This window comes from Oncorhynchus mykiss, chromosome 9 (genome assembly GCF_057628025.1).
Source record: "Oncorhynchus mykiss isolate SJ-2025 chromosome 9, ASM5762802v1, whole genome shotgun sequence".
NCBI lineage: Eukaryota > Metazoa > Chordata > Actinopteri > Salmoniformes > Salmonidae > Oncorhynchus > Oncorhynchus mykiss.
The window spans coordinates 82,147,574-82,162,398 of record NC_143030.1 but is presented as its reverse complement, the minus strand read 5'-3'; the positions used below and the strand labels follow the sequence as shown (position 1 = coordinate 82,162,398).

The 14,825-nt window shown below is 46.1% G+C and overlaps 1 protein-coding gene across 3 annotated transcripts in view; it reads right to left on the bottom strand.

Annotated features, from left to right (window-relative positions):
- plxnb3 (plexin B3) overlaps positions 1-14,825 on the bottom strand; it is a 278,639-nt gene that overhangs the window by 82,944 nt on the left and 180,870 nt on the right. For 2 of the 3 annotated variants that reach the window (XM_090185576.1, XM_090185577.1), the window contains exons 13-17: positions 13,402-13,492; positions 8,285-8,457; positions 3,892-4,043; positions 1,269-1,374; positions 1,008-1,144 (exon numbers count right to left, since the gene is read on the bottom strand). In XM_090185576.1, coding sequence (XP_090041702.1) covers positions 1,008-1,144; positions 1,269-1,374; positions 3,892-4,043; positions 8,285-8,457; positions 13,402-13,492 — 659 coding nt within the window. Of the gene's footprint in view, positions 1-7; positions 194-1,007; positions 1,145-1,268; positions 1,375-3,891; positions 4,044-8,284; positions 8,458-13,401; positions 13,493-14,825 lie in introns of those variants that run through there. The other variant, XM_090185578.1, reaches the window with a different exon arrangement.

The following is a 14,825-nucleotide window of genomic DNA, read 5'->3' as shown; positions in this document are numbered from 1 at the left end:
AGGGAAGAGGAGAGGAGAGAGTTATCATTATGGTGTCTGTCTGGTTACTGGGGCTGGTCCTGCATACCAGGTGAGTCCCATTCACCTCCTCAACACTGAGGGAAGAGGAGAGGAGAGAGTTATCATTATGGTGTCTGTCTGGTTACTGGGGCTGGTCCTGCATACCAGGTGAGTCCCATTCACCTCCTCAACACTGAGGACACTAGAGAAAGAAGTGGGTGTGGACTGAGAAAGAAGTGGGTGTGGACTGAGAAAGAAGTGGGTGTGGACTGAGAAAGAAGTGGGTGTGGACTAAGAAAGAAGTGGGCGTTGACTGAGAAAGAAAGGGGTGTGGACTGAGAAAGAAGTGGGCGTTGACTGAGAGAGAAGTGGGCGTTGACTGAGAGAGAAGTGGGCGTTGACAGAGAGAAGTGGGTGTTGACTGAGAAAGAAGTGGGCGTTGACTGAGAAAGAAGTGGGCGTTGACTGAGAAAGAAGTGGGCGTTGACTGAGAAAGAAGTGGGCGTTAACTGAGAAAGAAGGGGCGTGGACTGAGAAAGAAGGGGGCGTGGGCTGAGAAAGAAGTGGGCGTTGACTGAGAGAGAAGTGGGCGTTGACTGAGAAAGAGCGGGAAAGCACAAAGGAGTCACTACACATAATTATATTAATTTGAAATGCTAATCCTTTGCACATGAACTCTCACTCATTCTGGAACAATTGCAATCAATATATATTTATGCCCAGTGTGTCGTGGTCTTCTCTGTTGGAATCTGGTCCGTCTGCTGGAGAGTTCATCCGAGTCTCTCTCTCTCTCTCTTTCTGTAGAAGAATTTCCTTTGTTCTACTGTGAAACTCTCTCTATACTGCATGGCCAGGAGGAGAGCGTCTCCACCAGGAATTTACGACCTGAGATAACAGAACGTGGGTGTAGGAGGGAGAGAGAGAGAGAGAGAGAGAGAGAGAGAGAGAGAGAGAGAGAGACAGAGAGAGACACAGAGAGATAAAGTAGTAATAGTAGATATATTTACATGTAGCAGGGTTGCTGTCCTACGTATGCAGTCAGGTCCTTCCTCTGTCCCGTTAGTAGCCGAGTCCCCTGGATAGTCAGGCTGGTCCCTCCTGATACAGGGCCCTTATCAGGGACTATACCAGTCAACTGGGGGTCCTATATACACACAATAACACAGAATGAATGAAATGGGTCACACTATCTGCCCTGAACAGACGTTCGGCCTCAGCCAGGTCAACAAGTCATAAATAGAATAATTAAAGTTCAAAGTGTGTGTTACCTGGTAGGTGAACGTCTGCAGTGACTGTCCTGGTTCTGAGTCTCCCACGGTAACGATGACTGGCCCCTCTGTCTCCTGTTTACTGGGCTGGAGCTCACACACTATCCTGGAACACACACACACACACACACACACACACTTATAGTACCCTACACACACTATCCTGGAACACACTGGAAAAACAAGACTTGTAACAACATAGAGACCTGACTCTTAAGGAGCTAGTTCACTGACTGGTGGTCTGAGGTTCATAGAGACCTGACTCTTAAGGAGCTAGTTCACTGACTGGTGGTCTGTCTGAGGTTCCTTCGCTGCGGTCCTTCGCTGCGGTATACTATTGCGATTAAATTGCAACATTCTTTCCCATCTCTATATGGTGAATCGGTATGCCATCGCTAGAGAGACCTTTCTACTCAGAGCCAATCAGAGAGCAAAAGTGGGGAGCCGAAAAGCAACCAACAAGTAGAAAAAAACGAGGGAACTTTTCCCAGCTTGCAGTGGGGCGGCAGGGTAGCCTAGTGGTTAGAGCGTTGGACTAGTAACCGGAAGGTTGCAAGTTCAAACCCCCGAGCTGACAAGGTACAAATCTGTCGTTCTGCCCCTGAACAGAACAGTTAACCCACTGTTCCTAGGCCGTCATTGAAAATAAGAATTTGTTCTTAACTGACTTGCCAGGTAAAAAAAAATGCCCCCTCCAAGCCAATGCCCACTGTAGCTAGTAAGATTATAATGAAATCAAAATGGTTTTGTTGCCGAGAGTCAATGTATCATCTTTACCTACAGTGGTTCTTCCTGTAAACGTTGTGTTGCACTTTATTTCATTGTCAGCCATTTTATATTTTTATATTTTATAAGTTAGTGCTCTTGTTTGACCACCAGAGGGCATCTTAAGAGCACAACATTTCTACACCTTAATTTTCTAATTCTAGTCTAACCAATACCCAAATGGAGATTGAGTGAAAATAAAAATCTGATCGATTTATTAAGACCAGTCCCCATGCTTGTCTCAGAGCAGCGCGAAACGGTGCTGAAATAGTTGACCACAGCATGGCGGGCTATTGCTTCTAACTTCAACAGGCTCTTTAAATAAATTGTTGCGACATCCGTCGAAGTCGGTTCCTCTCCTTGTTCGGGCGGCGGTCGACGTCACCTTTCATTTTCCATTTGTTTTGTCTTGTTTTCCCACACACCTGGTTCCCTCGTTACTTGTCGTGTATATAAACCCTCTGCCCCCCCCCCCCCCATGTCTGTGTGTGAAATGGTTTGTTGTAATGTGTTTGTGCACTCGGACTGGTTCGCGACCGATGTCACCCGTCTTCTAGCCATCGCCGATCCACCCTTCATTTTCCATTTGTTTTGTCTTGTTTTCCCTCATTACTTGTTGTGTATATAAACCCTCTGTTCCACCCCCATGTCTGTGTGTGAAATGGTTTGTTGTAATGTGTTTGTTGGACTCGGACTGGTTCGCGACGGGTTATTTTGTTGTTCTGGGTGCCGTTGGTTTTGCTTATTAAACTGATCCTGCTGACTTCCTTGCAGCCAGTCACACTTACATAAATAAGACCTACACCTTTTTTAACAGAACATTACTCAACACTAGTGAGACTCATGTCGCCTAAGGTAAGCCTACAGTATATCGAAAAATATGACATGACTCTCCGCCAATAATTACATATAGAGGATTGGAGGATATTTCTGTAATTCAGTGATATTTATTCACATTGTAATTCGTTATGGATCAATAACTACATAAACATTGAAATGTTGAAAGAGTATTTTTATCATTATTTTATTAATGAAAGCATAAAGATGCCAGTCGTGCACAATTATCAGTTTCTATTTAGGTTTATGTCGCCCAATCATTGTCAGTTAGAGACACAGTAGGACCCAAAAGTATAATCAATGCTCTAACGCCCCCTTGTGGTGGTCTGGAGCAATGAAGTGGTGTCGCAGGGTACCGTACTAAACCACAAATTACCTCTAAGTCCCTCGGCGTAAGCTCACAACTATTAAAGCAAGAATCAATGTAACACAAAAGCTAGCTAATCATGCTAACTATTTAGCTAACATTTAGCCAGCAAACTAAACTATATCTATGGGCTGTATGCGATTATGGAGAGTGAATTACATTGTTTCTTTGTCATCTTGCTAGCTAATTATCTAGCTGTGGTCATCTGGCTAGTACCAACTAGGGCTTTCAACAACAATAGCAGAATAGCCGCAGCTAGATAGCTAGCTAACATTGGCTATCTAGACCAGAGCTCTCCAACCCTGTTCCTGGAGAGCTACCATCCTGTAGGTTTTCGTTTCTATCCCAGTTGTAGATTCAGCTTTTCAACCAGCTAATTATTAGAATCAGGTGCACTAGATTAGAGTTGGAAGGAAAACCTACAGGATGGTAGCTCTCCAGGAACAGGGCTGGAGAACTCTGATCATAAAGGAACAAACAGGGACATGCAAAATGCCACCTTCTGGTTTGGATATTATAACAAGACTGAGTGGGTGACGACTTCCAGGTCTTTGCCGTGTGAACACAAAAGAGACTGACTGTGGACACCCTGTGTTCAGAGCTGCTACTGTCGGCAGGAAAACCGTTAGACAATCCTACCCCCTGTGTGATTACCTGGTAGAGATGAGGTATCCATGGGGCTGAGGCAGACAGCTGACCCCAGCTACAGTCACCCCTCCCTGGATGTCCTGGTAGTGCATCCCCAGGTTAGACCCATGGATGGTCACCAGCACACCCCCTTCCAACGGACCACTCACTGGCTGGATCTGACAGGGACAGAGAGGGGTTTAAATGGATCTGATAGGGACAGAGAGGGCGTTTAAATGGATCTGACAGGGACAGAGAGGGGTTTAAATGGATCTGATAGGGACAGAGAGGGGTTTAAATGGATCTGACAGGGACAGAGAGGGGTTTAAATGGATCTGACAGGGACAGAGAGGGGTTTAAATGGATCTGATAGGGACAGAGAGGGGTTTAAATGGATCTGACAGGGACAGAGAGGGGTTTAAATGGATCTGATAGGGACAGAGAGGGGTTTAAATGGATCTGATAGGGACAGAGAGGGGTTTAAATGGATCTGATAGGGACAGAGAGGGGTTTAAATGGATCTGATAGGGACAGAGAGGGGTTTAAATGGATCTGACAGGGACAGAGAGGGGTTTAAATGGATCTGACAGGGACAGAGAGGGGTTTAAATGGATCTGATAGGGACAGAGAGGGGTTTAAACACATCCTGGTCATATTAACACATCCTGGTCACATTAACACATCCTGGTCACATAACACATCCTGGTCACATTAACACATCCTGGTCACATTAACACATCCTGGTCACATTAACACATCCTGGTCACATTAACACATGCTGGTCATATTAACACATGCTGGTCACATTAACACATCCTGGTCACATTAACACATCCTGGTCACATTAACACATCCTGGTCACATTAACACATCCTGGTCATATTAACACATGCTGGTCATATTAACACATCCTGGTCACATTAACACATCCTATAGTCACATCCTGGTCACATTAACACATCCTGGTCACATTAACACATCCTGGTCACATTAACACATCCTGGTCACATTAACACATCCTGGTCATATTAACACATGCTGGTCATATTAACACATCCTATAGTCACATCCTGGTCATATTAACACATCCTGGTCATATTAACACATGCTGGTCATATTAACACATCCTATAGTCACATCCTGGTCACATTAACACATCCTGGTCATATTAACATATGCTGGTCACATTAACACATCCTGGTCAAATTAACACATCCTGGTCACATTCTGGTCACATTAACACATCCTGGTCACATTAACACATCCTGGTCACATTCTGGTCACATTAACACATCCTGGTCACATTAACACATCCTGGTCACATTAACACATCCTGGTCACATTAACACATCCTGGTCACATTCTGGTCACATTAACACATTCTGGTCACATTAACACATCCTGGTCACATTAACACATCCTGGTCACATTCTGGTCACATTAACACATCCTGGTCACATTAACACATTCTGGTCACATTAACACATTCTGGCCACATTAACACATCATGGTCACATTAACACATCCTGGTCACATTAACACATCCTGGTCACATTAACACATCCTGGTCACATTAACACATTCTGGTCACATTAAACACATTCTGGTCATATTAACACATCCTATAGTCACATCCTGGTCATATTAACACATCCTGGTCACATTAACACATCCTGGTCACATTAACACATCCTGGGCACATTCTGGTCACATTAACACATCCTGGTCACATTCTGGTCACATTAACACATCCTGGTCACATTAACACATCCTGGTCACATTCTGGTCACATTAACACATCCTGGTCACATTAACACATCCTGGTCACATTCTGGTCACATTAACACATCCTGGTCACATTAACACATTCTGGTCACATTAACACATCATGGTCACATTAACACATCCTGGTCACATTCTGGTCACATTAACACATCCTGGTCACATTCTGGTCACATTAACACATCCTGGTCACATTCTGGTCACATTAACACATCCTGGTCACATTAACACATCATGGTCACATTAACACATCCTGGTCACATTCTGGTCACATTAACACATCCTGGTCACATTCTGGTCACATTAACACATCCTGGTCACATTAACACATCATGGTCACATTAACACATCCTGGTCACATCCTGGTCACATTAACACATTCTGGCCACATTAACACATCATGGTCACATTAACACATCCTATAGTCACATCCTGGTCATATTAACACATCCTGGTCACATTCTGGTCACATTAACACATCCTGGTCACATTAACACATCCTGGTCACATTCTGGTCACATTAACACATCCTGGTCACATTAACACATTCTGGTCACATTAACACATTCTGGCCACATTAACACATCCTGGTCACATTAACACATCCTGGTCACATTAACACATCCTGGTCACATTAACACATCATGGTCACATTAACACATTCTGGTCACATTAAACACATCCTGGTCACATTAACACATCCTATAGTCACATCCTGGTCATATTAACACATCCTGGTCACATTAACACATCCTATAGTCACATCCTGGTCATATTAACACATCCTATAGTCACATCCTGGTCATATTAACACATGCTGGTCATATTAACACATCCTGGTCACATCAACACATCCTATAGTCACATCCTGGTCATATTAACACATCCTGGTCACATTAACACATCCTGGTCATATTAACACATCCTGGTCATATTAACACATCCTGGTCACATTAACACATCCTGGTCACATTCTGGTCACATTAACACATCCTGGTCACATTAACACATCCTGGGCACATTCTGGTCACATTAACACATCCTGGTCACATTCTGGTCACATTAACACATCCTGGTCACATTAACACATCCTGGTCACATTCTGGTCACATTAACACATCCTGGTCACATTAACACATCCTGGTCACATTAACACATCCTGGTCACATTCTGGTCACATTAACACATCCTGGTCACATTAACACATTCTGGTCACATTAACACATTCTGGCCACATTAACACATCATGGTCACATTAACACATCCTGGTCACATTAACACATCCTGGTCACATTAACACATCCTGGTCACATTCTGGTCACATTAACACATCCTGGTCACATTAACACATCCTGGTCACATTAACACATTCTGGTCACATTAAACACATCCTGGTCACATTAACACATCCTATAGTCACATCCTGGTCATATTAACACATCCTGGTCACATTAACACATCTTATAGTCACATCCTGGTCATATTAACACATCCTGGTCACATTAACACATCCTATAGTCACATCCTGGTCATATTAACACATCCTATAGTCACATCCTGGTCATATTAACACATGCTGGTCATATTAACACATCCTGGTCACATCAAAACATCCTATAGTCACATCCTGGTCATATTAACACATCCTGGTCACATTAACACATCCTGGTCATATTAACACATCCTGGTCATATTAACACATCCTGGTCATATTAACACATGCTGGTCATATTAACACATGCTGGTCATATTAACACATCCTATAGTCACATCCTGGTCATATTAACACATCCTGGTCATATTAACACATCCTGGTCATATTAACACATCCTGGTCATATTAACACATCCTATAGTCACATCCTGGTCATATTAACACATCCTGGTCACATTAACACATCCTGGTCATATTAACACATCCTATAGACACATCCTGGTCATATTAACACATCCTATAGTCACATCCTGGTCATATTAACACATCCTGGGCATGGACCAGCTAAATATTTTGCGTCCCTGTCTTGGAAAAGTGTGCACAGTTTATCAGGGGGCGACATATGTGGTTGGAGGTGCGTCTTGGTCAGGCTAGCTCAGGAAATGCCAGCCTCGTCAATCTGCCACCCTAGTGATCCTGCCTAATGGACGGGCCGGCCACCCTAGTGATCCTGCCTAATGGACGGCCCTGCCACCCTAGTGATCCTGCCTAATGGACGGCCCTGCCACCCTAGTGATCCTGCCTAATGGACGGCCCTGCCACCCTAGTGATCCTGCCTAATGGACGGGCCGGCCACCCTAGTGATCCTGCCTAATGGACGGCCCTGCCACCCTAGTGATCCTGCCTAATGGACGGCCCTGCCACCCTAGTGATCCTGCCTAATGGACGGCCCTGCCACCCTAGTGATCCTGCCTAATGGACGGGCCGGCCCGGTCTGTCATTCTGAGCATCGTTACGCACCCAATGCAATGTATGGGTCCAGTACATTTCTAGAATGCATTTGGTTCCAGTACATTTCTAGAATGCATTTGGGTCCAGTACATTTCTAGAATGCATTTGGTTCCAGTACATTTCTAGAATACATTTGGTTCCAGTACAGGCAGGCGTCTTCTGGTCCAGGTGAGCTGGTATGTATGTAACCTACCTGTATGATGTGAGGCGGAGGGCAGGCGTCTTCTGGCCCAGGTGAGCTGGTACAGGACAGGTGGTAGGCACAGCCAGGCGACTCTCCTCCACACCAGACACAGCCGTAATCTGACGGCACCGCTCTGCACTGACTACAGTCAGACTGGCCCACTGAACAGTCATATAGCTGCACTGTGGACAACACAACACAACTGGTCATATAGCTGCACTGTGGGACAACACAACACAACTGGTCATATAGCTGCACTGTGGGACAACACAACACAACTGGTCATATAGCTGCACTGTGGGACAACACAACACAACTGGTCATATAGCTGCACTGTGGGACAACACAACACAACTGGTCATATAGCTGCACTGTGGGACAACACAACACAACTGGTCATATAGCTGCACTGTGGGACAACACAACACAACTGGTCATATAGCTGCACTGTGGGACAACACAACACAACTGGTCATATAGCTGCACTGTGGGACAACACAACACAACTGGTCATATAGCTGCACTGTGGACAACACAACACAACTGGTCATATAGCTGCACTGTGGGACAACACAACACAACTGGTCATATAGCTGCACTGTGGGACAACACAACACAACTGGTCATATAGCTGCACTGTGGACAACACAACACAACTGGACATATAGCTGCACTGTGGGACAACACAACTGGTCATATAGCTGCACTGTGGACAACACAACACAACTGGTCATATAGCTGCACTGTGGGACAACACAACTGGTCATATAGCTGCACTGTGGACAACACAACACAACTGGTCATATAGCTGCACTGTGGGACAACACAACTGGTCATATAGCTGCACTGTGGACAACACAACTGGTCATATAGCTGCACTGTGGACAACACAACACAACTGGTCATATAGCTGCACTGTGGACAACACAACACAACTGGTCATATAGCTGCACTGTGGACAACACAACACAACTGGTCATATAGCTGCACTGTGGACAACACAACACAACTGGTGATATAGCTGCACTGTGGACAACACAACACAACTGGTGATATAGCTGCACTGTGGACAACACAACACAACTGGTGATATAGCTGCACTGTGGACAACACAACACAACTGGTCATATAGCTGCACTGTGGGACAACACAACACAACTGGTCATATAGCTGCACTGTGGGACAACACAACACAACTGGTCATATAGCTGCAATGTGGGACAACACAACACAACTGGTCATATAGCTGCACTGTGGGACAACACAACTGGTCATATAGCTGCACTGTGGGACAACACAACTGGTCATATAGCTGCACTGTGGACAACACAACACAACTGGTCATATAGCTGCACTGTGAGACAACACAACACAACTGGTCATATAGTTGCACTGTTGGACAACACAACTGGTCATATAGCTGCACTGTGGGACAACACAACTGGTCATATAGCTGCACTGTGGACAACACAACACAACTGGTCATATAGCTGCACTGTGGACAACACAACTGGTCATTTAGCTGCACTGTGGACAACACAACACAACTGGTCATATAGCTGCACTGTGAGACAACACAACACAACTGGTCATATAGCTGCACTGTGGACAACACAACTGGTCATATAGCTGCACTGTGGACAACACAACACAACTGGTCATATAGCTGCACTGTGGACAACACAACACAACTGGTCATTTAGCTGCACTGTGGACAACACAACTGGTCATATAGTTGCACTGTTGGACAACACAACTGGTCATATAGCTGCACTGTGGGACAACACAACTGGTCATATAGCTGCACTGTGGACAACACAACACAACTGGTCATATAGCTGCACTGTGGACAACACAACACAACTGGTCATATAGCTGCACTGTGAGACAACACAACACAACTGGTCATATAGCTGCACTGTGAGACAACACAACTGGTCATATAGCTGCACTGTGGACAACACAACTGGTCATATAGCTGCACTGTGGACAACACAACTGGTCATATAGCTGCACTGTGAGACAACACAACTGGTCATATAGCTGCACTGTGGGACAACACAACTGGTCATATAGCTGCACTGTGAGACAACACAACTGGTCATATAGCTGCACTGTGGACAACACAACTGGTCATATAGCTGCACTGTGGACAACACAACTGGTCATATAGCTGCACTGTGAGACAACACAACTGGTCATATAGCTGCACTGTGAGACAACACAACTGGTCATATAGCTGCACTGTGAGACAACACAACACAACTGGTCATATAGCTGCACTGTGAGACAACACAACTGGTCATAGGTAGGGGTTATGCAGCTATATGACCAGTTGTGTTGTGTTGTCCACAGTGCAGCTATATGACCAGTTGTGTTGTGTTGTCCACAGTGCAGCTATATGACCAGTTGTGTTGTCTCACAGTGCAGCTATATGACCAGTTGTGTTGTGTTGTCTCACAGTGCACTGTGGACAACACAACTGGTCATATAGCTGAACTGTGGACAACACAACTGGTCATATAGCTGCACTGTGGACAACACAACACAACTGGTCATATAGCTGCACTGTGAGACAACACACCTGGTCATATAGCTGCACTGTGAGACAACACAACTGGTCATATAGCTGCACTGTGGACAACACAACTGGTCATATAGCTGCACTGTGGACAACACAACTGGTCATATAGCTGCACTGTGAGACAACACAACTGGTCATATAGCTGCACTGTGGGACAACACAACTGGTCATATAGCTGCACTGTGAGACAACACAACACAACTGGTCATATAGCTGCACTGTGAGACAACACAACACAACTGGTCATATAGCTGCACTGTGAGACAACACAACTGGTCATATAGCTGCACTGTGAGACGACACAACTGGTCATATAGCTGCACTGTGGACAACACAACTGGTCATATAGCTGAACTGTGGACAACACAACTGGTCATATAGCTGCACTGTGGACAACACAAAACAACTGGTCATAGAGCTGCACTGTGAGACAACACACCTGGTCATATAGCTGCACTGTGGACAACACAACACAACTGGTCATATAGCTGCACTGAGACAACACAACTGGTCATATAGCTGCACTGTGGGACAACACAACACAACTGGTCATATAGCTGCACTGTGAGACAACACAACTGGTCATATAGCTGCACTGTGGACAACACAACACAACTGGTCATATAGCTGCACTGTGAGACAACACAACTGGTCATATAGCTGCACTGTGGACAACACAACTGGTCATATAGCTGCACTGTGGACAACACAACACAACTGGTCATATAGCTGCACTGTGGGACAACACAACTGGTCATATAGCTGCACTGTGGACAACACAACACAACTGGTCATATAGCTGCACTGTGGACAACACAACACAACTGGTCATATAGCTGCACTGTGGACAACACAAAATAACTGGTCATATAGCTGCACTGTGGACAACACAACACAACTGGTCATATAGCTGCACTGTGGACAACACAACACAACTGGTCATATAGCTGCACTGTGGACAACACAACACAACTGGTCATATAGCTGCACTGTGGACAACACAACACAACTGGTCATATAGCTGCACTGTGGGACAACACAACACAACTGGTCATATAGCTGCACTGTGGACAACACACCTGGTCATATAGCTGCACTGTGGACAACACAACACAACTGGTCATATAGCTGCACTGTGGGACAACACAACTGGTCATATAGCTGCACTGTGGACAACACAACACAACTGGTCATATAGCTGCACTGTGGGACAACACAACTGGTCATATAGCTGCACTGTGGGACAACACAACTGGTCATATAGCTGCACTGTGGACAACACAACACAACTGGTCATATAGCTGCACTGTGGACAACACAACTGGTCATATAGCTGCACTGTGGACAACACAACACAACTGGTCATATAGCTGCACTGTGGACAACACAACTGGTCATATAGCTGCACTGTGGACAACACAACACAACTGGTCATATAGCTGCACTGTGGACAACACAACTGGTCATATAGCTGCACTGTGGACAACACAACTGGTCATATAGCTGCACTGTGAGACAACACAACTGGTCATATAGCTGCACTGTGCGATGCTCCATTATTAGTGTACAAGAATGTAATATTTCAAAGTCTTCTAAGAGTTGCTGAATATGTTCCTCATTCTGAAGGGACCCTAACCTTAACCCCTACCTTAACCCTTAACCCCTACCTTAACCCCTAACCCCTACCTTAACCCTTAACCCCTAACCCCTACCTTAACCCACAACCTTAACCCTAACCTTAACCCCTACCTTAACCACTAACCCCTACCTTAACCCACAACCTTAACCCTAACCTTAACCCCTACCTTAACCTCTAACCCCTACCTTAACCCACAACCTTAACCCCTAACCTTAACCCCTACCTTAACCCCTAACCCCTACCTTAACCCACAACCTTAACCCTAACCTTAACCCCTACCTTAACCCCTAACCCCTACCTTAACCCACAACCTTAACCCCTACCTTAACCACAACCTTAACCCCTACCTTAACCCACAACCTTAACCCCTACCTTAACCCCTACCTTAACACACAACCTTAACCCCTAACCCCTACCTTAACACACAGCCTTAACCCCTAGCCCCTAACCTTAGCCCCTAACCGTAGCCCCTAACCTTAGCCCCTAACCTTAGCCCCTAACCCCTAACCTTATCCCCTAACCTTAACCCCTAACCTTAACCCCTAACCTTAGCGCCTAACCCTAACCTTAGCCCCTAACCTTAACCCCTAACCCCAACCTTAACCCCTAACCTTAACCCCTAACCCTAACCTTAACCCCTAACCTTAACTCCTAACCTTAACCCCTAACCCTAACCTTAACCTCAACCCCTAACCTTAACCTCAACCCCTAACCTTAACCCCTAACCCTAACCTTAACCCCTAACCTTAACCCCTAACCCTAGCCTTAACCCCTAACCCTAACCTTAACCCCTAACCCTAACCTTAACCCCTAACCCTAACCCCTAACCCTAACCTTAACCCCTAACCCTAACCTTAACCCCTAACCTTAACCCAAACCTTATTCTGAATACATTAGACTTACGTCTGAGATTGGGTGCAGAGTCGATGTGATGGGAGCCTCTCTGTAGATAGATGGGAGCTGAATATTCCAACTGGTTAACTGGGTACTGGAACTGGAAGAGGAGGGGAGGGGAGAGGAGAGAGAAGAGGAGAGAGGAGGGGAGAGAGGAGGGGAAAGAGGAGGGGAAAGAGGAGGGGAAAGAGGAGAGGAGGGGAGAGAGGACGGGAGGGGAGAGAGGAGAGGAGAAAGGAGGGGAAAGAGGAGGGGAGGGGAGAAAGGAGGGGAGAGAGGAGGGGAGAGAGGAGGGGAGGGGAGAAAGGAGGGGAGAGAGGAGGGGAGAGAGGAGGGGAGGGATGAAAGGAGGGGAGAGAGGAGGGGAGAGAGGAGGGGAGGGGAGAAAGGAGGGGAGAGAGGAGGGGAGAGAGGAGGGGAGAAAGGAGGGGAGAAAGGAGGGGAGAGAGGAGGGGAAAGAGGAGGGGAGAGAGGAGAGGAGAGAGGAGGGGAAAGAGGAGGGGAGGGGAGAGAGGAGGAGGAGATAGAGGAAGAGAAGCGAGGAGAGGAAGAGAGGAGAAGAGGAGAGCACTCATTCTAGTTATGACTGTCACCTCAGTAAGGCACAATAATACCGTGTGCATATAAAGAAACCGGTAGATATTTTGTTTGTTGTGTACATGAATCTGAATATCTTTTCTATGGGGTTTGGGAATACCTCGTGGGCAGAGCCGGTGAAGGTGTGTCTATGGGGTTGTGAATACCTTGTGGGCAGAGCAGGTGAAGGTGTGTCTATTGGGTTTGTGAATACCTCGTGGGCAGAGCCGGTGAAGGTGTGTCTATTGGGTTTGGGAATACCTTGTGGGCAGAGCAGGTGAAGGTGTGTCTATGGGGTTGTGAATACCTTGTGGGCAGAGCAGGTGAAGGTGTGTCTATTGGGTTTGTGAATACCTTGTGGGCAGAGCAGGTGAAGGTGTGTCTATGGGGTTTGTGAATACCTTGTGGGCAGAGCAGGTGAAGGTGTGTCTATGGGGTTTGTGAATACCTTGTGGGCAGAGCAGGTGAAGGTGTGTCTATGGGGTTTGGGAATACCTTGTGGGCAGAGCAGGTGAAGGTGTGTCTATGGGTTTTGTGAATACCTCGTGGGCAGAGCAGGTGAAGGTGTGTCTATGGGGTTAGTGAATACCTTGTGGGCAGAGCAGGTGAAGGTGTGTCTATGGGGTTAGTGAATACCTTGTGGGTGGTGAAGGTGTGTCTATGGGTTTGTGAATACCTTGTGGGCAGAGCAGGTGAAGGTGTGTCTATGGGGTTAGTGAATACCTTGTGGGTGGTGAAGGTGTGTCTATGGGTTTGTGAATACCTTGTGGGCAGAGCCGGTGAAGGTGTGTCTATGGGGTTAGTGAATACCTTGTGGGCGGTGAAGGTGTGTCTATGGGGTTTGTGAATACCTTGTG